General features: G+C 43.0%; 1 protein-coding gene across 2 annotated transcripts; it reads left to right on the plus strand.

Annotated features, from left to right (window-relative positions):
• The first annotated feature begins 1,599 nt into the window (after positions 1 to 1,599).
• On the plus strand, positions 1,600 to 21,548 carry LOC137431364 (C-X-C chemokine receptor type 4). 2 transcript variants are annotated; one of them, XM_068122613.2, is made up of 2 exons: positions 1,600 to 1,663; positions 17,422 to 21,548. In XM_068122613.2, exons 1-2 carry the CDS (start codon positions 1,661 to 1,663, stop codon positions 18,538 to 18,540), a joined length of 1,122 nt encoding a protein of 373 aa, XP_067978714.1. In that variant the 5' UTR covers positions 1,600 to 1,660; the 3' UTR covers positions 18,541 to 21,548. The 2 variants fall into 2 exon arrangements, with proteins under 2 accessions (XP_067978714.1, XP_078638067.1); XM_078781941.1 differs by lacking the exon at positions 17,422 to 21,548 and adding an exon at positions 4,244 to 9,430 and having other exon boundaries at positions 1,612 to 1,663.
• The last annotated feature ends 3,370 nt before the right edge of the window (positions 21,549 to 24,918 follow it).

Raw genomic sequence — 24,918 nt, forward strand, 5'->3', positions numbered from 1 at the left:
GGGAGTTTAACCAGCTGGGGGTTGTAGGAAGAATGCACACATCCTGAGGTTGTTGGGGAGTGTCGCAGAAGTGAGAGAGCAGAGGGAAGCAATATTGGAGAACAGGCGGTAAAAAAAACAGAGATACCACCAACCTGCCTGAGATGTGAAAGCAACAGACCTTAAGCATCGGCCTCCTCATAGGAAATTGGAATAACGTTGAGCTTTAGATTCCACAGAATTCCAGAGATATGTGATGCAGGGTGACAGTTCATAAGGGGCTATCAGTATTCCACTGAGCCATGGATTCAACAAAAAGACAACAGCCTTGAAGACTGAGTAGCTGTGATTTTCCAAGGAAAGACTTGGATCGATGGAGAATGCTGAGTTTGCGGTCGGCTTTGGAGACCAGCCTTGCTCTATGGTTGGCCTTGGCTAGGTCATGATGTGATCACTTTTCAGCACACGGAGTATTTAGAAACAGAAAGAAAGATATTTTATTCCCTTGATGCAATTCAAAGAAACAACCTACTCGTGTCATATTGGAAGTCATGTTTCAAATTGTTGCCTTACTCTCTGAACAACCCTTAATCTCTCCGTATGTGTATTTGCAAACACATGGAACGAAAATAATTGATAAACCTTTCAAGGAAGTCAAAAACAATGCGGAATCTGAACAAATCTTTATAAACTGTACATTTGCCATTAATTTCATACGTCAAGTTGTTACGTCAAGACTGCTCTCCCATCTTCAATCACAGCTTTTAATAATCTTTCAATTTTGAAGACCAACATTGGCCAAGCTTTTTGGCCGATATATAATGGACATAAAATTTCTAATAAAACAAGTAGTTTGATACACTTGGTCGCAGGTATATACACAAAGAATTAAGTTAAGCACCCCTACACAACGAATTAAGGTAAGCACCCCCTAATATATATTCTTTGTGTATATGTATACATTGGCATATATTCTAAGGTATGTGAGATCAAATAATGATTGGTATGACATTAGCAATTATCCATTGATGAAATTGAGTGATCAAAGTGAAAAAAAGTGATTGGTTGAGTCAGTGATCCGATCACGTGGGTCCTACACACGTTATTGACGCAAAGATCGCTAGAGGTCTTCTCAGAACAATGACTGTACGTTAGAAAACATAAACGTCATCCACACTGTCCGTGATGGACCTATAGCTCCATACTTAAATTGAGGTGAAAATATGCCTAAAATTCCCAAAAATTTTCACCTTAAATTATTCAGAATAAAATATTGAAAACGGCATGATTGTTATGTTTTTATGTGACCATAATATCACTTCTCCAGAAAATATAGCAATATCATGGGTATATTACACTGTTTTGACGACAACAAACTTGTAATGTGCGAGGTTGTAAAAAAACGGGGGGGGTGCTTAACTTAATTCTTTGTGTATATATTAGTTGGATATAAATCCGCGTGCATTTTGGGGTGTTGTCGACTCAGCTCTCCTGCATCGAGATCATTACAGAAGTTTTTTTTAAACCGCTTTGTCGTTTCCAACAATCTAGAGGCAACCAAGGTCATGCCTGCGGCTCCAGAGGAAGTTCCTCTAAACGCCTAGCATATAAACCCGGACCGCATAAAATCTTGGTCTCTACCAGGCAGTGATGCACGCTCTGCTTGTCAGGACACAGCAAAATGGTGAGTGATTGTCATAATTGGGTGTTATGATGATTAGTATACGACGTATTATATTTTGATAATTGCGCATGTGAGTCGTTTTTCTCATGGTGTTATAGCACAGTGCTTTGGGGTGCAGGAGAAATTGACATGTTCACTAAATCAGAGGCACTGCCCTGATATTGACATGCTCAGAGATTTCTGATATTCCAAGGCCGCCAATCAGGTTATCCGGGAGTCTGCCTTCAGTATTGCGCACATTTTTCTGCAGAGGTTAAAAAAAAGTTATGAAAAAAAGTGGTGGCGTTCTTTAAAAGATTTAGAACGAGATATCCACAAAAGTCCTGAACACGCCAAAAGCGTTAATATTTATCAATATACAAGGAGAGATCATTCTCATGTTGGTTTGCTCGTGTGTGGTCTCATGATAGTGTCCAGAACTACTGTGAGTTCCACAGGTGCATGCTATAGGCAGCGCACTTACTTTTAACCTGTCTAGTCTGTGTTTGATTCCTGGATTCAGTAGTCGGTCTTTATCAGGAAGCATGTTATATTACAGGTGTGCTGTACCTCGAATACACAATATTGTGTGCTAACAATAGTTAGTGAATGTTAAAGATCTCAGTGAGGAGAATTATCACCTGCACTCTGATCAACGTACAAATTGCACAACTTTCGGGGACGCCTCTTTGCGGTGATTGTACCCCTCCAAACGCAAGTTGGGAGCCAAATCTTCCCCATTCTTCCCTGCTGCCCGGATTCGTCAGGGCAGCGTGGTCAAAGTCAGAGTGCCGATCGGTCCCCATGGTCCAGCCCTTTCCCTCTTGTCTCTCTCTCTGTCTAACTCTGTCGTGGCCCTGACATGGTTAGACAGAGCCTTGACTATGCTTGAAGGCAAAAACAAACCTTATAGCGTCGTGGTTCACGATCCTTTGTACCTGCTTTGGCAGCAATGAACCTGCTTTCAGGCAGAACAATGCACACATAGACAATTAAGACAACCATTGTGAATACTTCGTTTGTTGGACTTTTAAAGCTCCCTATGTCGACAGCAATAAATAGATATGATGTACTGTAGTCAGGGACTTGCGACTATATATATATATATATATATATATATATATATATATATATATATATAATATTTAAAGCCTTCTAAAGTTTTCTCGCCATTTTAATTACTTTGAAGTACCCAGAAAACTGCTAAAGCTAAACCATATCAACGTGTGGTGCATATGTCATCTCTTAACTAGAACCCACATGATTCAAATGCCAGTGTGTCCAAGATCACGTTTTTCTGTATACATAGTCGAGGCTCATGGAAGAGCTAGTACTAGTACATTGAATGGATCAGGACAGGACACAACACGACAAAAGGAACAGTAGACAGAGGGGGGAAACACCAACAGCAGAGTTTAAGTCCAAGATAAAGGGAGACAGACAAACGATGAGTGTAGGGAGGAATGAGAGGTAGGAGAGGATGCGTGGGCTGGACAAGATGGATGCAGAAGGAGACTGGAAATTCAGGAGACTGGAAATTTGGATGGAGGGAATGGGGCAGGGTGGGGGTTAACGAGGGTAGAAAAGATCATGTGCACAATCTGATTGTGGGACAATCCAGGAAGGGTTTACGTTCATGGTAATGCAAAGACAATGGAAGAAAAATTGATGGAAACCTGAAGATTCCCTTCCAAATGATTTTTTTTTGTACATGGATTTGAGGCTCGTGAGGAAGTGACAACACAGAACGGATGACGACGTAACAGAATGAAAAGAATAGTAGAAAGAGAGGGGGGACACACCGCCAGCAGGGTTGAGGAGGGAGACTTGGACAACTAAGGGATGCGACACTGCGTGGCACAACATGGATACAGCCACAAACTCTCAAACACAACAGTGGAAGGAAAACCGAAAATCGGAGAGAGTTTGAATGGGGATGGTGAAATGGGGGTAGAAGAGATCATGGTTGTGGCTGGGGGATGACCTAAGCTGGCGGTGAACAGCTGTTTTGAAGATCAGGAGTTGAAACATTAAGATTGAAGAGACTGGAGGGGATGTTTTTTTTTTCACAGGTGGGAAAAAGAGAGGGACGAATGCTTGGAGGTGAGCAGCGATTCTGGATTTGGGGAGTTTCATCAGAAGGGGGTTGTTGGTCGACCACATGCACCTTGTATAAACCTGGGGGAGGGATGCTCACTTGTTGTCAAAGTTAGCTCAAACCATATTTTGTCTTCAGGTACTTGAACATCTCAGGGTTATCTGTCGCTAATCATATATAGTAAGGGAAACATATGAAAATCTGTTAACTAAATTGTTACCAAAAAATTTCTTCACCAATGTTTGTAAAGGTGTGTAATAACATGTGTTAAAATGTTGAAGGTCAACTCCCGTGGGAAACCCAGAAAAAAAGCTGTTGAATTCGGGTACCGAAAAATTATTTTCGAGAATTTTTATTTTTTTAAATCGGCCCTTAAGTAATTTATGAGGGGTCAAATAAGGGTTTTTCATGATTCTGAGTTGATTGTTAACATTTATATTTCACCACAGACACTCCTTTGTGGAAAAATAATTTCTAAATATATCTCATTTTCTACTTTGCAGGACATGGAGTCTAGCAATATGGATGAAGACGTTACTCCACCTGTGCTCAATTGCTTCATCTGTGCACGCTCGGATACACCAGCTGAAAGGCTCATACAGGCAACTCCAAAGGGATACTCAACTTTATTGAAACAAGCAGAAACTGTCGAAAATGTTACTGTTGTGGAACGTATGAAGGAGGCTCAAAAGGAAGGAAAACTGAGGTACCACCAGAAGTGTAAAAATGATCTGTACAACAACTTTGTTGCAACCACCAAGAAGTCAGCTCAAGCATCAAAGGCAGAGAAAGAGTCATCAAAGTTGAAGAGAAGACGCACTACTTGTGAGTTCAGTTCATCAACTGGCTGCAGTTCTAGAAGATCACAGTCAGTTGACCTCCTGTATAAGGATGTATGCATTCTTTGCAACCAACCAGCCCAGCTCTACAAAAATAATCCAGCACAAGCTAGAAAGAAATACACAGTGCCAGATAATTTGACTGCAGATACACTGAAGGCAAGCTTGCTGAAGACAGCACGGAGTCGCGGGGATGACTGGGGCACTGAAGTCACTGGACGCCTGGAAGGGATCAACGACTTGGTAGCAGAAGAAACACTGTACCATTTGCGATGCAAACTTATGTTTGCGAGAGGTGACAGTTTGTCCAAGACTGATGAGGAAGGAAAAAGGAAGAGAGGACAGAGGAGTATTGATGAGGAGCGAGAGGCAGTTTTTATTGAATTCTGCGAATGGTTAGACTCAGAATTAGAGCATGGGGTAATGAACATGGACCAAGTCCATGAAAAGCTGCAGGAGTTTGATCAGTCACCAGAGAAGAGCCTTTCTTATTCAAAGCATTGGCTAAAGATAAAACTTCTAGAGAAATACGAAGACACCTTGTATTTCACAACACAGGAAAGAAGGGCAGATGTACTCTGTCTCAAAGATGGCACCGACAATATTCTGCGAGAGGATCATGCTAATCTTGACCATGGAGATGAGAAGACTCAGATCATAAAGACGGCACTCAAGTTCATATCCAATGATATTGCCTTGATTGATTTAGGTCCAAAGTCATACCCCACCACACACAGTATGACTGACATCGATAGTCAGCTGACACTTGTTCCTGCAAGCCTTCAGATGTTCTTGAGACCGATTGTCAAGACAGACGAAAGAGTTGCCGTTTGGGGGCAGAATTTTATTAAGGCCTGTCGACCTCGGTCTGGAGTATTGCCACACCAAATGGGGCTTGCCATACAACTTGATCATAGATTTGGGTCAAAATGGATGCTCAACAAGTTCCACCGGCTGGGATACACCGAGTCTTACACGGAGACACAAACTACAAATACTGCTTCCTTAATAGTAGGAGTGGAGATGATGTTCCAGATACTTCTGGCACTCTTGACACCATTGTGGAGGAAACCGATGAACAGATCAATGATGAGGTTGCGGTTGATGCTGCGCTTGAGGATCAATCAGTGATGACAGCCAAAGTGCCAGCCAGTGAAAGTGAATTGTCAAGTAATGATCAGGTGGTCTTTATGGAGGTTGGGGAAACAAACAATGCAGTCACTCAGTTTGTTGGAGACAATATAGATTTAAACATTGTCTCTATTCACGGAAACACTCCCTTTCACTCAATGGGTTGGATCGAAGTCACCTCTCCGGCACCACCTTTGCCAGATCCACAGACAACAGCAGCTTTCCCCCGGGTGAAGTTGAAGGCACTCGACAAAGCTAAGATCCTGAGAGGAACTGAAGTAAAGATTATTCCATTTACGAACAGGAAACAGATAGGAACGAACGCGATCATGTTTCTCCCCCTCGCTGAGCTTTCCTCCTCCTTGGCTCATGATCAGCCACTCCTCACTCCAGGTGACACACTCTGGGCAGCGGGGTGGGTGATCAAAGCCAACGATCCTGAGTTCCCACACTCCAACTGGAATGGCTGGATGAAGAGAATCCATGCTAATGATGCAAAGCAGAGCACACAGATCGAGTTCCTCCCAGTTATTGAAGGAGACCCTAATGACCTCAACACCATCTTCACCACTCTGAAAGAGTGCATACGGCACGCTGGGGTCGCTATAGTGACCTTTGATCTTCCGATTTGGCTGAAGGCTGTGAATATAATAAAGCAGGCAAATCTACCCATCATTCCAAGGTTGGGTGGTTTTCACCTGCTGAAGTCTTATCTTGGATCAATGGGTAACATCATGGAAGATTCTGGACTACTAGATGTGATCCAGTTGATCTATCCTGGAAGTACGACAGCCAACCACATCATGGATGGAGGATGTTTTGACAAGGCAATCCGTGTTCACCTCCTCATCGATGCAGCCATCTATCAACACATCATGAAACTTGCCTTCACTGAGGAGGAGCGTGGTGACATGAAGACCTTCATGGAGAAGGTGGCTGATGGGAAGATGGGAGCCAGACACTCAGGCCCAGTAGTGCCAGTGTTTGAGCAAAGGTTTGAAGAAACCTTCAAACGACTCGCAAAAGGAGGAAGAACACCTGCACTCTGGGTGGAGTACCACCACATGGTAGATGTGATCAAGGTCTTTATCAGAACCGAGCGACTTGCAGACCACAATGGGCATCTGTCCTGCATTGTTACCATGAACTCAGAATCATGAAAAACCCTTATTTGACCCCTCATAAGTTACTTAAGGGCCGATTTAAAAAAATAAAAATTCTCTAAAATAATTTTTCGGTACCCGAATTCAACAGCTTTTTTTCTGGGTTTCCCACGGGAGTTGAACTTCAACATTTTAACACATGTTATTACACACCTTTACAAACATATTGGTGAAGAAATTTTTTGGTAACAATTTAGTTAACAGATTTGTGAAATATCTCATAAAATGCCCTTACTAATAATAAGATGTCTGGTGTTGGCTTAATGGTTATGGTGCCTGGCTTAAGATATTAAGGTCTTGAGTTTGAGCCCCTGTCCCTGTTTGAGTTTGAGCCCTGTTGAACATCAGGTGGGTTGACTCAGCCTGTCATCCTTCTGAGGTTGGCACAATGAGTACCAGCTCATTGAGATGAATGAGCCATCTGAGTATCCTGCGTCGGAGTGGCGAACCGTCCATGATTGTTTCCCAATAGGCAAGAAACTGCTTCGGTAGCCATACGTGCCTCACAGGGTGAAATACAATAAGGGCAGCAGTGAGCCAAATCCAGGACAAAGTGCAAACAAATTGGGACAAATGAAGCTGATCATCATTTGGCCCATCGCGACTCGGCACACGTGTTCATTACCCCCACAACAAGGCTGGAGAACCCTGATGTGGAGCTCTACATCCAGTAATCAACTTCCCTTATCACCCTGCGCTCGCGAAGCGAAAAGTGGGCTTAAGCATTCAGTTGCGTACGTGTACCGTGTGCCGTACGTGTCTGCATTTTAATAATTCATTTTCTAGGCAACCGTTGGTCCGATTGACACGAAATTTTACCATAGAAGCGCCTCCGCCTGTATAATTTTTTTATTCATAATTATGACGTCATAGGTCACATGGTGCGGACGCCATCTTAGAAAAACATTACACCCCTATATCTCCCAAACCGCTCAATGGGAAAAATTGAAACATGGCTCATTGTCAAGTACTCACCATGGGGAATAAGATATGTTGATGGTGATGTCATCGGTGCCTTAATTATGACGTCATAATTCGACAAGTACAATGCTTGATCTGATCAGTATGAATAAAACAAAAATTCCTCTGCAACTGTTAGTTAGACCGATGGACACGAAATTTTCAGAATATGTGCGGCTCCTCCAGTAGAATTTTTTAATGATAATTATAACGTCATAGGTCACGTGGTACAGACGCCATCTTGGAAAAAATCGAATAAAAGTTGCACGTCTATATCTCCGAAACCGCTCCATGGAAAAAATTGAAACATGGCTCATTGTCAAGTACTCCCTCCCCTTGGTGAATAAGATATGTTAATGATGATGTCATCTGTGCCTTCGTTATGACGTCATAATTCGACAAGTACAACACTTATCCGATCATTGTGAATTTTTTTTCTCAGCAACTGTTCGTCTGATGGGCACGAAATTTTCACCATAGGAACGCCTCCTCATGTAGAATATTTTAATGATAATCATGACATCATAGGTCATGTGGTGCAGGCGCTAACTTGGAAGAACCGAACAATGTTGCACCTCTATATCTCCAAAACCGCTGCATGGAAAAAATTGAAACATGGCTCATTGTAAAGAACTCCATATGGGGAATAGGTGTTGTTAACGATGACGTCATTGGTGCCATCATTATGACGTCATAATTCGACAGGGACAACGCTTAGTCTGATCAGTTTGAAATGTATTGAACGTGATCAATGCAACAATTATATTAGAGAATATAAATTTATGATGTCATCGCTCACGTGGTCTGTCAGCCATATTGGATCAAAGAAAAAAAAAAGTAAAAAAACAGAAGAGTTGGCTCACAACAAGTTGACTGTGCAGGGTAAGTATTCTATGAATACCATCTGGTTGATACTTAAATTCCATCTTTAAACCGTAATCGTTTTACTTACAAATGCAACAAGAGATCCGCTGGCACTCAGGACCCACTGGATCGCACTACAGCTTGCCTCGTTGTGGGAAAATAAAAAGCACAGTTGATGAACAAACATCGGTAAACCGTTCAAAGGTAAATCTCATTAATGGCAGATTGTTCCACGTAATGAGAGCACGTGGCGCTAAGTAATAAAGCGAGAACTCGCAAACTGTCCACCATGACGGTCGAGTAATTGCTCCCAGGTTAGAGAATACGCAAAAGAGAGGAAGATAAAAAATAAAGCAATGCATGGGCATTATTTAATCTTCACAAAACCTTCAACCAAGATCATTTTAAGAACCAATAATCACGTACTTTCCGTTAAATTAACAATTTACTAACGAACATCACGATCGTTTGTCAATTGATGACAGCCCGTGTCATTACAGGATGCAGAAGAAGAAGAATCGATAATCATCTGCTGCAGTTCAGTTTAACATCGTGCGAAATTGATTATAGGAGTTTTGGCCCATTTTCATCGACAACATCGAGAACTCCTTCGCCCATTTTTACCATGCAATGATAATTATCAGTGTGTATGTCGATATATATATAAATCTGTGCAATGTCTGTGTTGTGTTGTCTTGTCTTGTCACTGAACTACTCCCTCAAAAAACTTTTGTGAAATCGTACCAAACTTCTGGTATGCACCTGTCTCTCCTGTGTGCATGTCCTGAGGGTATTAAAAAAAAATTCAACTTAAATCTTCAACTTCAATTGTTTGTAAAATGTTTAATAAAGGGGTGCCAATTTGATTCATGCACCTGCAAAAGAGAGGAAGATATGCAAATTATTGTATACACACACACACACACACACACACACACACACACACACACACACACACACACACACACACACACACACACACACACACACACACACACACACACACACACACAAATATATATATATTATATATATCAAAGAAAGTTTTTGTTTGTTTGTTTGTCTGCGCAAGCTAATCTCCTGAACAGTGAAGGATAGGAGGAAACCTCTAATACAAAAAATGTCGGGACGGCCACGGGAAGGTTTTAGGCTAGGTGGCGAGACCGGTCGAGGCCCACCTTGGCCGGGCCGGGCCCATTTCGCAATTAAAAGCCGAGCTGAATTATAGTAGTTAATCTTCTACGGCCGCGAGTAAAAGCTGAATTATAGAAGTAAATTCATTCAAAAAGAACTAAAAATGTCAGGACGGGCCCTGGGAAGGTTATAGGCTAGGTGGCGAGGCCGGTCGAGGCCGCTTCGGCTGGGCTGCGCCCATTTCGCAATTAAAGGCTGAGCTAAATTATAGTAGTCAATCTTCTATGGCCGCGAGTAAAAGCTGAATTATGGTAGTAAATTAATTCAAAAAGAACCAAAAATGTCGGGACGGGCCCCGGGAAGGTTATATGCAAGGTGGCGAGGCCGTTTCGGCCGGGCTGGGCCCATTTCGCAATTAAAAGCTGAGCTAAATTTTAGTAGTCAATCCTCTTCGGCTGGCCTTGAGTAAAAGAGGAATTATAGTAGTAAATGCATTCAAAAAGAACCAAAAATGTTGGGACGGGCCCCGGGAAGGTTATAGGCTAGGTGGCGAGGCCGGTTGAGGCCGCATCGGCCGGGCTGGGCCCAATTCACAATTAAAAGCTGAGCTGAATTATAGTAGTCAATCTTCTACGGTCGCGAGTAAAAGCTGAATTTATCGTAGTAAATTCATTCAAAAAGAACCCGGGCAACGCCGGGTGCTTTCGGCTAGTATATATATATATCTATATATATATATATCTATATATATATATATATATCTATATATATCTATATATATATATATATATATATATATATATATATATATATAATAATTGGTATCTGTAATCTGGTTCTCCAACCTAATGAGCGAACGTCATGACGTCATCGCCATGCATGTCCACATTGCCTGCAAAGCTCCAGGGGAACCATCTAGCAGTGCGTCATTATGGATTATAAATTCAGATACTGTCACAAGTGCATGCAAAACTCACAGTTACCGACCTGGTTTCGCCCTTGTTGGGGCTTCATCAGGGCAACGCAGTGAGCCTTCCATACACTTGTAACTCTGAAAACCTTTCGGTTTTTATATCAGTCACTATGCGACCTTCATATCATCAGTGGGGAACCGCCAGCAAGGTGTCCCATACAGCTGCTGCTGCACCTTGCTGGGAGCGATAAGCACCGCCTGCCATACAGTAACATTATCTCTGGTATCCACTCATCATATGGAGTCGACCTGGATGCGGTTGGGAGTTACTAATAATTGGTATCTGTAATCTGGTTCTCCAACCTAATGAGCGAACGTCATGACGTCATCGCCATGCATGTCCACATTGCCTGCAAAGCTCCATGGGAACCATCTAGCAGTGCGTCATTATGGATTATAAATTCAGATACTGTCACAAGTGCATGCAAAACTCACAGTTACCGACCTGGTTTCGCCCTTGTTGGGGCTTCATCAGGGCAACGCAGTGAGCCTTCCATACACTTGTAACTCTGAAAACCTTTCGGTTTTTATATCAGTCACTATGCGACCTTCATATCATCAGTGGGGAACAACATACTTTGGAGATGACGTCATTCGCTGGTCCGATAACCAAAGATGTGGTATAAAAAACCAGGTGAGCTAACAATGCAGCAATGAAGGAATTCGGCCAAGGCACCGGCACACAACGACCTACCTACATCGAAAGACTCAATGCCAATGGTGACAGAAGCCAAGACGGCCGGCTTAAACACCGCCGAAAGACCACGGTGTACCAACTTACGATGCAGAACATCTTGCACTTAATATGATGACAACAGGTGCCATCCTCTGACGTACCATTACAGGTACAGGTACAGTACACGTGAGCACAGAGCAAAAGTTCACTGAAACCGAGATTAAGAAAAAAGAAAAAACACCTCGTGGTCCGTGCTCGATATCCGAGTTTCAATCTTTTCAAACACATGATGCTCTCGGTCACGGTATCTCCTGCGAGCTGCTTCTCCTTCAACCACACAAACAACAACTTCTCCATATCTTCATGGATAGAGGTCCGGAGCTTTGAAATAATCGTAACGCCCTTGGCTGGCGTTATAGCCTTTATGGACTCCTTCTGCTTCAAAATCGTACATATCGTAGAAGGAGTACGATCGTACTGCCTCGCCAAGTCGACAACACGCACACCTCACCTGGCATGCTCTTCTCCTCTGCTTAATAAAACCAGTTTATTTCTTTACATTCTCTTGTATTATGTACAGTATATACGAGGTCGTGCTTGTTTATACATTATTTGTTATTTATAAAGTACATTTTTGTTATTTAAAAGCACCTAACAAAAAAAATTGGTGTTTTTTTTTTGAGGCTGGAACGGATTAATAGCATTTCAATGCATTTGAATGGGAAAATTTGCTTTGACTTACGAGCGATTTGGCTTACGAGCTCCGTCACGGAACGGATTAAACTCGTAAGCCGAGGTACCACTGTATATATATATATATATATATATATATATATATATATATATATCTATATATATATATATATCGATATATATATATATATCGATATATATATATATATCGATATATATATATATATCGATAGATATATATATATATATATATATATATATATATATATATATATATATATATATATATATATATATATATATATATATATATATCGATATATATATATATATATATATATATATATATATCGATATATATATATATATATACAACTGTGAGAAATAGTAGAAACTCCACAGTACGAGCAGGGCGTCTCATTTGCATTGAATAAATAATCGGGAGATTGAATAAGACATATATATTATATATATATATATATTGTTATGTTTGTGGGGTAGTGATATGTAGAGTCAGGTAGATTTGTATAGGTAGGTGCTCCGATGATCGTGATAAGAACCATCACCATGTAATAAGTTTTGTTTAGCCGAATGTCGGATAAGTGTATATCTGTCCCTGTCACGAGGGGGCGGGGCATGTTAACTAGCTTAGGGCATAAGGACAAACTATCCCTTGTATGTCTTACCCAATCTGATTTATCCTTTGTCCCTTATGGCACCACAATAGACACTAGCGCAGGAAGTGCCCATTGGAATTGCCCTAAATAATAACAATAAACAAGCGTTACGCCTAGGTCCCCCGTCGGGGAAGTGATGTGAGTTGACAAAGTGGAACACGCAGAAAACATGCTATGATATTGTTACGGATCGCGGATTAGATGTTATGATGGGCCGAGCGGATGGTCCACCGCGACCTAACAGTTCCCCCGATTCTTCCCCAACTCACCCGATTCCACTCGAACGTTGGCCAAATCGCGCTATGCTAAATCAATGATGGAAAGGACACAACGACTGGGATAGATGAAACGACGCAAGGGGTACAGTTCTCAAGACCTCCGGAGGAGGATATAATTAGTGGTGGAGAAAAGGGGTAGATTACAAGGTAGAGTGAGGTAAAAGACACAGAAGAGATGGGCACTTAAATACACTCTTATTTTATCCCAGACAGACCACAGACAAACGGGACAAGGCTGACTTACACAGGGATTGATGGCAGGGAAGGACAGATAGTCGATAGCACGGTCCAAAAGATGCAGGGAGGCCTCACAGCGCTCGGAGGTGGCGTCTTTCTTTTTCCAAGCTCAGCGCGCATCTGACGTCACCTCCCTCTTCCTGCGCATGCTCAGCGGGGAGTCACACGCCCTCGGCTGGTTGGCTCCGCCCCAGATGGGACCGGTCCGCCGCTCCCAATGGGTGCGGGGGTTACCGGGCTCCGCCCTTGATGAAGAGCTGACAGGGAGCCCCTATTTGGTAACCCCGTCGAGCACATGTTCGATGGCGGCTCGTTGGAAAGGCCTGGTGCCCTCCCAACACCCCCTACCAACCAAGCCGGAGTGAGGACGCGCACTCCCCGCGCTCGCCGCTGCTGTTGTTGTTGGTGTTGTTGTTGCTGAACCGTGAGGAAGAGCTGCGGGGAGGTATTGGGAGGTCCTAAACTTCCTAACGGTGCCATACAATCACATTCTGGTGCAACGAAGAGTCAGAATTAATGGAAACGAGTCCTTAACTGACATAGACTAAGAATAACTAGCAAGATGTCCTATAGTTGTCTTACATGAGATGCGGTGAACCTGGGTGCGACATTTAATGGGGGAAATAGGGGGAGGTCGGGTCTATAGAGTGTTGTTTACAGAAAATGGGACTAGGGAATGGGGGATTGGGGATAGTTGGGAAGTATTGAGGAAATAGGGGAATATTTACAAGCGGATATGGATGGATGCAAATCCCATATCCGCAACAATATGATATTTCGCTCACAAGGGTCAGACAAACATGGAGGCGGCCATCTTGGATTTTGACGTGGCAACTCAATTTTCAATAGCGTTCTTCCTTATGCCTAGATACACCCACACACCAGTAGGTACTTCGCTTATTTTTCAAGATATTTCGCTCACAAGGTTCAGACATATATATGGTGGCGGCTGTCCTGGATTTTGACGTGGCGACCCACTTTACAATAGCGGTCTTCCTTATGCCGAGATACACCCACACACCAAATTAGAAGTTCGTACTTCACTTATCTTTCAAGATATTCTTCTCACAAGATTCAGACATACATGGCGGCGGCCATCTTGGATTTTGACGTGGTGACCCAATTTTAAACAGCGTTCTTCCGTGTGCCGAGATACACCCACACACCAGATTAGAAGTTGGTACTTCGCTTATCTTTCGAGATATTTCGCTCACAAGGTTCAGACATAAATATGGTGGCGGCCATCTTGGATTTTGACGTGGCAACCCAATTTTCAATAGCGTTCTTCCATATGGCGAGATACACCCACACACCAAATTAGAAGTTGGTACTTCGCTTATTTTTCAAGATATTCATCTCACAAGATTCGGACATACATCTTTCACGAGCCTCGATTCAGTATACAAAAAAAAAAAATAATAATAATAATAATAATACATGGCACGGCCATCTTGGATTTTGACATGGCGACCCAATTTTCAATAGCGTTCTTCCTTATGCCTAGATACACCCACACACCAGATTAGAAGTTGGTACGTCGCTTGTTTTTCAAGATATTTCGCTCACAAGGGTCAGACATATATATGGTGGCGGCCATCTTGGATTTTGACGTGGCGACCCAATTTTCAATAGCCTTCTTCCTTATGGCGAGATACACCCACACACCAAATTAGAAGTTGGTACTTCGCTTATTTTTCAAGATATTCATCTCACAAGTGTCGGACATACATCGTGGCGGCCATATTGGATTTTGACGTGGCGACCCAATTTTCAATAGCTTTCGTCCTTATGCCGAGATACACCCAAACACCAGATTAGAAGTTGGTACTTCGCTTATTTTTCAAGATATTCATCTCACAAGGTTCAGACATACATGGCGGTGGCCATCTTGGATTTTGACGTGGCGACCCAATTTTCAATAGCCTTCTTCCTTATGCCTCGGTACACCCACACACCAGATTAGAAGTTGGTACTTCGCTTATTTTTCAAGATATGCAGGTTACAAGGTTCAGACATACATGGCATCAGACATACATGGCGGCGGCCATCTTGGATTTTGACGTGGCGACCCAATTTTAAACAGCATTCTTGCTTGTGGCTAGATACACCCACACACCAAATTAGAAGTTGGTACTTTGCTTATTTTTCAAGATATTCATCTCACAAGTTTCAGACATACATGGCGGCGGCCATCTTGGCTTTTGACGTGGCGACCCGATTTTAAACAGCGTTCTTCCTTGTGCCTAGATACACCCACACACCAGATTGGACGTTGGTACTTCGCTTATTTTTCGAGATATTTCGCTCACAAGTTTCAGACATATATATGGTGTTGGCCATCTTGGATTTTGACGTGGCGACCCAATTTTCAATAGCTTTCGTCCTTATGCCGAGGTACACCCACACACCAAATTAGAAGTTGGTACTTCGCTTATTTTTTCAAGATATTCATCTCACAAGGTTCAGACATACATGGCGGCGGCCATCTTGGATTTTGACGTGGCACCCCAATTTTCAATAGCGTTCTTCCTTATGCTTAGATACACCCACATACCAGATTAGAAGTTGGTACTTCGCTTATTTTTCAAGATATGCAGGTTACAAGGTTCAGACATACATGGCATCAGACATACATGGCGGTGGCTATCTTGGATTTTGACGTGGGTTGCACCCACACACCAAATTCGAATGCGGTCCTTCGCTTACGCATGCACGCACGTACGCCGCACGCACACACGCACGCATGAACGGACGGACGGAGGGGAAAGCCATAGTCCCCCTTTCGCTCCGCTGAGCGACGGGGGACAAAAACAACCGGAAGCCAGTTCTGAGCACGGCCATTTGGACATACCAGCTACATCGCCACGGAAAACAGGCAGGCCGAAGACATGCCCCGAGGAGCCGTGATTAGCCAGAGCAGAGCAAGAAGCAACTCGCTATTGGGCGGGAGTTGACCAACACGAAGACAGGAGTAAGAAGCTAACCACCGATTGGTGGAGGGAAGGCTGAGGAGGAAGCAGAGCGCCGATTGGCAATGGACCACCGATGTCAGAGGCGGACTGCGCGCTGATTGGAGAGCTGGACAAGGTAGTGATGACCTGCGGACATTGGTGGAGAGGGCCGATGGCGTCACGAGATGGCGAATAAAAAAGCTCTCTGGCCAGCATTCTCCCCTCTCTTTGGATCCTTTTTGTCTGCCTTCCCCGTCACAGGCAGCTTTGCCAGCAAAAGCAGTTGTGTGCCGGCATCGTCACACCATTCTCCTGTTCGTCTGGGCATTGAGAGCTGCAGTTGACAGGCAGAGACGACGCGTGGACAAGCGCTACAGCGTGACGAGGCCGGGGTGAGCGAGACGCCCTGTGAGGCCTGGCAGCACACGAGCGAGCGGACTGTGGCCTTCTTCCCGCCATGAACACCACCGGGTCCAGACTGCACACACAGGGCCTTGACAATTCCTGACGAGGCCCCACAAGCTGATAAGAGATAAGTACACAAAATAACCACACATCTTTATTTTATCCAACGTTCTTTTATCTCTTTGTCTGTGTTTAAGTCTGGTGTGGAGGATCCCGTTTCGGAATTTAGTTTACCGTCGCATTTCTTGTTATCGGCATTTCTTTCAATAAACCCTTTTGTTATTTTTGTACATTTTAAATCCGTGTTTGTTCGAGTTTATGTTCTTTGCAGGCTTTGGGATTGCCGGCGATCGCGACAGGTAAGCTTCAGCTTCCTTCCCCCGCATATATAAAATCCGCATTTGGGTATCGCCTCCAGTGTAAAAGCTTGCGTTTGGCCTTCCGTGACTCTCCCGGTGTTAACTGAGAGCAGTCTATACGACAATATATATATATATATACATACATACATACATACATACAGTATACACATTTATGAGGGGTAGAAGAACGGTCCCTGGAGAGGTCTGTATGGCAGTTTTGTCAAAAACCCGACCTTGAAGGAAAAAGTGACAAGTTCCTATAATGTAATGTGATAAACTAAGATAACTTTGCCGTGCAGTCCCCTAAGTTGTTAATTTTTCTGTATCCATTTCTTCAGGGAGATTCCTGGATCAGCATTTCTTCAGATGAAGACTTCAACAACTCCTTTCTGGATCTGGAAATTCACGGTGATCAAGCCCTGACGTTCTGCGAAAACAGTGCTTCTGCACAGAAATTCACCCATGTGTTCCTCCCCACCGTCTACTGGATTGTGTGCGTCCTTGGCATCATCGGCAACGGCTTCATCTTCGCAGTTCTCGGATGCAGTCATAGACGCCGAAGCACAGCTGACGTATACCTGCTGAACCTGGCAGCTGCTGACTTCCTGTTCGTGCTCACATTGCCCTTTTGGGCCGTGTCCGCTTACAGCCAATGGGTGTTTGGGGACGTGATGTGTCGCATCGTGCACATTGTATTTACGGTGAATATGAGCAGCAGTATATTGCTCTTGGCTTGCATCAGCGTGGATCGATACCTGGCTATTGTGCGCGCCACCAAAACGGACAAGCAGCGTCGCTCGATGGCAACTCGTGCCTCCTGTTGTGCCGTGTGGTTTACCTCACTTCTGCTGGCAGTGCCCGACCTGGCGTTCAGCCGTGCCTTCGACCTGCCGCTCTCGGATGCCGTAGCCTGTGAGCACGTCTACCCTGACGGATGGGCCGACGTGTGGCGGACCGCTCTACGCACTCAGCAACACTTGCTCGCTTTTGTGCTGCCCAGCTTGGTTATCGTGTTCTGTTACGGACTCATAATCCGCACGCTTGCGCACTCGCACGGGCAAAGGCAGCGTAAAGCTCTCAAGGTGGTGGTGGCCATAGTGGTGGCCTTCTTTGTCTGCTGGTTTCCTTACAACGTGGCCACGTTGCTCGACACGCTGCTGCGCCTCAATGTAGTGAAGTTCAGTTGCCAGGTCGAAGACAGACTCACCATCGCCGTGGCAATCACCGAAGGTTTGGGTTTCATGCACTGCTGCATCATCCCATTCCTGTACGCTTTTGTCGGGGAGCAATTTAAGTCTCATCTGGCCAGCTGCCGTGGCTTGATGGTCAAGGCCAAGGTTCAAGGCCAGGCAAGGTTGCAAGCAGGTTACAACACGGTCTATGTGCGCTATGAGAGACCCAGAGGCCCTTCTGTCAATTCCGATTCAGACTTGTCAACCAGCATGTCACATTTTTAGTTTCTCATGCTTGCTTATGGTGGGTGTGAGCACCCAGTCGTTTCAGGAGCACTATATATTTTGAGAGCAGAGTCATCCTTTCAATGTCAGAAAGGAGCCCATCTGGAACCAACTTTGACCCTGATGGCAACAGTCAATTGCTTCCAAAAAAACTTTACCAAGTTAGATGCAAGTTTTGCATATAAATACGACTACAACTACTTCTTCTTCTTCAACAGCCCAAATTATTTCCAGCATGTGGGGTTGGTTGGGTTTTGACCTGTCTTTCCAGAAGCAGCTGCAGGCCAGACCTGATATTGAACTGTACATAATTCAAGCAGGAATTTTGGAACTTTGCAGGGTCGCATCGACAATAACACGAATTCTTCACGAAAAACCCATCGTTATATCTAACCTCGTCATCTAATAGATGGGATATCCAGCTCAAGGTCTATCTGAGGGAGGGCACACTTTGTGATGCAACACCCTGCCTGCGAAGCACCAATCAGACAGGTTATAATGGTCATGTCGAGAATATAACTCAGACTAGACAGGACAAAGGCAAGTGTGCTACCTCTGCACCATCCTGTTAGACATAACTGTATCTGTACATACATACAATGGGGTGCAAAAGTCTGGGTCTAGTAACAAATTGATTAAATCAGATGTGGTAACAAAATGTCATTATAATATGAAACAAAAAACAAGATGAAACCAAAAACACTTACAAATCTGTATTTATGTATGACCAACAATCGTGACCCCTTTTGGCTGGACAACTGCCTCAACTCCATTTAGGATCTATTTAATTAATTTATGGATTATGTTCAGGAAATCATTTCCCAACAGTTTTATAATGCACTCCAGAGCATAATCAGACTGCTCACATCAATTTTAACTATCTCTTGCTTTAAGTGATCCAATAAATGTTCGATGAGATTCAGGTCAAGAGACTGGGGAGTGGGTGAGGATCAAATCCTTATGTCCACCATTTGCCTCCTTTGCCTTGAGGTAGTTATGGCATTGATTCGAAGTGTGCTTCGGATCATTATCTTGATTTAAAAAAACAAAACCTTTACTGGACGGTTTCAATCCAGAAGGGATGGCATACCCTTGATGAGTTGTGTGGTTCTCCATTTTGTCAGTGCATGTGTTTAAGTTAAAATCTCATACTCCAGAATAGCTGAAGCCCCATGCTCCACTATTCTACTCGTAGCAATGTTTCGGCAATTTCTAAAAATGTCAAATTTTGACTCATCTGTTAAGTGTTTTTCACGATCTTCCAAAGTGAAATGTTTGTACTCTTTTGCCCAGGCTAGACGTCTAGCTTTATGGCTTCCTCAGTAATCCCTAGGACAATTCACGGATCACTGGCGTGTGTTTGTCGCGCTACTCCTCCGAGTTCTGGGCTGATTACAATCAGATTGCTATGTAGGATCATCACGAACCCGGTTAGTGTATAGGGGTGCTTTTATCTTTGCTGGTCATCTTGGGGGAAGGGGAGGGACGCAAATTATCTATGTAAATGTGTAGCGCCTCCTCAAGGTGAGAAATTGTATTACAAGTGACCACTTTGGAGTACAGTATTCCTGTCCCCACGTTTTCCAGTGCAGTGAGGTGTTTTGAATTATAAGCAGTATGCATGTTTTTGCTTCATGCACGTAACCTGGGTTATTTTCTTTTCGGGAGTGATTGAGGGAATAGTCAGTTGCCTATACACCACCCAAATATAAGTATGCGTCAGAAGAAAGTGATGCATGCTTAGAACAAGATCGCCCATGGGGCGGGTACTCCACTCGTGATTTTAATACAGCAACCCACCCAAAAAGGCCTACACCAGCAAGTCTCCTTTTAACAGTAATTTTAAAATCGAGATATGTTGTTCTTAATTCATCTGAGCCCTGCTGTTACAGTTCTATTTCAAAGTCATATACACATTCCTTGTAATGGTCACGGTATGTGAAAACTTAGCATTGATTTAAGTGGACTTAGACTTTTGTACCCAACTATGTATGTTCACTGACAATATGCAATAACAAATTTTATAAAGTTGTCTGTTTCTGCATCAAAGGAATTTTGAGAACTGCCTAAGGTTTCAGAGTTATAAATACGGAAGACAAGTGTTCTTGACTTACTCAGAGCCAAACTAGAGTTTCCAAGGATTCGTATGGCTCGATGTTTAAAATTTCATCCTGTTTGCGGCATTATTTCTAGAATTTAACACCCCACTTAAATTAGAAGAGCAGAACATTGTGATTAAAGATTGAACAGATTTTTGATGCACCACACTCGACAAAGCGTTGGTGCTGCCAAAGCAGTTTATTGGCAAGGATTATACAAGATTATACTGGGTGGTTTGCCATTGCCTTCCCAGCATTGTTTGATTGTGCTCCATCTTCTTAAATGCTGAGAGTCAAGCAGCACGTACCTTTTTTTTTTTTTTTTAAGGTCTTTGGTATGACCCGGGTAGGGAACAAACCACCGATCTCTCAGACTCAGAGCAGACGCTCCAGCCATTACACCACTGAGTCTGGTTACTGAACATATAAACATGTACAAAGTTATATTTTTTAGGGACCTGCTTGTAAACATTGTGTATGACTTGTATTTTTGCGCTGTCAAATTGTTAAGTACATCATTTATAAATGAAAGAATTTCAATTTGAAAAAAAGGAAGAAAAGCAGGGATGAGCTGGAGGATTAGGGAAGTGTAGGAGTGAAGAGAAACGTTGAAAGGCGAGTACAGGGTTGGATGTGGGGGAGATGGGGAGGGAGAGGCATATGATTGCAGAGGAAGGGGAGGGGATTCATGGGGGGAATATGATTGGGAAGGGCGTTCAAATTACACCATTATCCTGCATGTAATAAATAGACGGACCCATATTGTAGGTCTTGCTTTGTCAAGGGATGTGTTGCTGGTGAAAATGTTCTTTGAAACTGGCATATAATCTATTATGACAAATGTAACAATATATTCAAACATGGTGAAATGCTGTTTAATAATAAATAAATAAAATTGGCATCACAGAATTTCTATAGTTTTTCTACGTATAAAAAGAGCTTACTCACACTGTCTCTACTGATACAAAGGCAAATGGTGGCTAAAATACAAGTGGATTAAATACGACTCATTGCCACCTCGGTAATAATGGAGAATGCATCAAGCTCGCTGTCAGTCTGCTTAAACCCACTTGGGTGCGCAGGATTAGTTCTCTTTCTTGATGAATAGGCAACATGTGTGTGGTTTCTTTGGGGAGGAAAGGTGGTGGGAGAGGGGGCAGGAGGGAGAGAGGTAGTGTAACATAACATGACATAGATACTGTTTTTTCATGTAATATCAAAATATAATTTTTCTTTGTATTATGACTTTGAATTGTCCAAGTTCAAGTTTTTCAAAAGTATCAGATATATTCGTCCATTTGATTATTAAACTGCCACAGAAAGACATGACATTACACAACACGTTCAATGGAGGCCAGCAGGACAGCTCCATTGGTAATGTGCTCGCTCTCGCGTCGTTTGATCACGGCCTCGAGTTCCTGATGAAAACTGCAGCACGTGCAGTTTCCACTATTTTGTGCAACACACTATCAGGGGACATTCAGCAGGCTGTCCGGCCTTGTTGCACTCGCTTATGAACCTTCAACATCAACAATCCCCTACCTACAGAACACAAGTGGAAAAATTAGCTTTTCAGGACAAGCATCTGGTTCATTGTGATCCCCTTTCCTTCTTACTACTTCTGGGGCATTGTCCCCAGAGACTCTAGCTGCCAATTGTGAACCTCCACCAGGGAATCAAATTGCTTCCACAGTGAAAGATCTGTGTGCTGAACAAACAACAGCGGAGAATAATGTCACATGTAACGCAGAGGATAAAGTTAATCAACAGTAAAAGTCTGACATTGAAATTGTTACTGAGCAAGGACAGAAAGAACAAGGACTCCCAAGCAAAAAGTTTCCCAAACCGCGGCCTTGCAACGATCGGTCTCAATACAATTCACTGCATTGGACGATAAGCAAAGAGCAGTGAGGATAATTTTTCAAAACCCTTTCTTACTAATAAAATGCACTTTAAGACTGTAGATATTGAAGAGCTTGAGGCATACTTCACTGATGAAAATAAAAACGGGTCCGTGTCGTTTGAATAGACCAGCCAAGGCATCGAGCCAAACAAACGAGTAGGCAGGCAGAGGGTCAATGAATGAAAATATACAGGGTGTTCCAGATGAAATGCCAGGATTTTACACATCATGACATATGGATAAAGTAGAAGAAATCCCAAATGGGCAGGCACCTCATTGAGTATTTGCACGTAGCTACCTTAATAGGTTGGACAGAAGGAAGAGCTGGATTTGGCAAAGATAATAAAGCTGTTTTGCAAACGAGCAAAAAGAGTAACGAATTAGTTATCTCACTCTGGAAAGGCATGTAACACTAAATGAGGAAGTGGTGTAAGATACACTGAAGCCAGATCTCTCCTTGGATTAATAAAGAGAATAATCCATAAGGGGCAAAGTGAAAACCTACATTTTTTGTACTAGCAACGGTACCCACCCTATGGGCGGGGCTTCAATTGGGAGGCCCAAATGAAAAGGCAAAATATCAGAAATTGAAGCCTATTTTATTTTAAACGATTCATATAAACATCCGTTAAATCACATCACACGCAAATCATCAAAATCTAAACAGTATTTGTAGAATTTCAATAAAAGCCACATCACTGTTCATATCGGTAAATATTATTCCATTGTGTTTGGACAAATTGGAAAAAAAAAGAGGGAAAACAATTTTCTATTTGTTTACTATTTTACTCCAGGGGGTCCCAGGATTACCCACCCAAAATTTCGTTGTGATTGGTTCAGCCGTTTTTGCAGTACCTGGGAACAGACGGACAGTTGGTGATTTATAGTAAGATTACATTGCTAATAGAGGGAACTTTGCACATAATACACCTGGGGAAACTAAGACACCACCACAACTCCTTCCACTGCAGCTCTATCTCTGTCGGCCTGGTAGACTGACTGGGTGGTTTGCATTTGCTTACCCAGTGGTAGTCAGGGCAGGAATTTGAAATTTGGCCAGAGCGAACTCACCTGCTCTGCGCGAAAGACACTGTGGGATATTTAACGTCGCTGCTAGAGCATGTCCCAGCAAACCTGTTTTCCTGACATAAGGTCCTGTGCAATTCAATTCATTTAGGAAATGCCTCTGGAACACAGAACTTTAACAAAAGCATGAGGAGAGTTAAAACCACAACACAAGAGAGAGTTATGATGAACCGAGAGAGCAAGGAGTACACACGCGGATACAATCTGCCTTTGACATGGCATGGTTTATCGAAAGGCCAAGAAGCTCCAGAAACATTATTCATAAAAGAGGAAGAAGAAAGTTAGATAGCTTTCCCAAAAACTTTGTAGGGAGAAACCAAGGCTGATGCAATGAAGAACCTAACTGGATTAATATCAATGTAGTAAAAATGCGTGTAATGTCCAGAATCACCTTCTGTAGTATTGTGCATATTTCAGCAAGGAACCTTGTTTTTGCATACAAATTGCGTACCTCATATATAATTTTCACTCTGCACTCAAACTCTTTATTACAATTCTTACAAATAGATGCTAAAAATGCCACATGGGCCATATCTTAAAATACATAACCAATATTAACAAGAGCGAGAATTGCTTTGCAATACGTGTCCCCTACTGATGGGATATTTTCTGCGTCTAAAAAGGGTATAACTGAAAAAAATGACAAAACTCCCTGAAACTCGAACTTGTTCTGTAACTTATCATAATAAAGCCATGTACCAAGTTTCAGTTGAATATGTTTAAGGGTATGGTGGGAAAAAAAGTCTGAAAAACCACAGGTGGGATGGACAGACGCACTGAGAGCAAACCTAGAGTCCCCTCTGGTGAAACCAGTAGGTGACTCAAAATGCAAGCTCCTTTGATGAATATTGTGAAAACAGCATATTTATTCACCGACATATGAGTGCCATTCCCTATCGGCAGCATGTAGTGCTTGGTGCTTGCTTTGATGATCAACGGCACTACTTACAAGCAACATTTTACACAACATTCCCAAGTTGTCCTAAGATTGTGGTAGGCTTTTAAAACGATGCAGTGTCTGTTACCTCTTGATAATACATCGTAGGGTGTTCCCAGATTTGGATCCATGGCGGAGTAGCGATATACATCCAAGACAGGACTAAGAGGTTGTCTGCTTCCCAGGGAGATACTGCTCTTTTCAATATGGGTGTTTCGAAATGATGCAATCCACCTTAGAATGTTCTGCACGCATGCCAAGAGACCCCGAGCAACAGCGGTCATCAAAGCACGCCAACATATATATTGCATGCAAAATAAGGATTGTTGCCTAAAATGGGTCGCAAAGCTTCG

Source organism: Myxine glutinosa, chromosome 7 (assembly GCF_964187855.1).
Source record: "Myxine glutinosa chromosome 7, kmMyxGlut1.1, whole genome shotgun sequence".
Classification (NCBI taxonomy): Eukaryota; Metazoa; Chordata; class Myxini; order Myxiniformes; family Myxinidae; genus Myxine; species Myxine glutinosa.

Excerpts from the sequence above, each read along its gene's own strand:
- LOC137431364 (XM_078781941.1), top strand. The coding sequence starts at position 5,509 with ATGGATGCTCAACAAGTTCCACCGGCTGGGATACACCGAGTCTTACAC.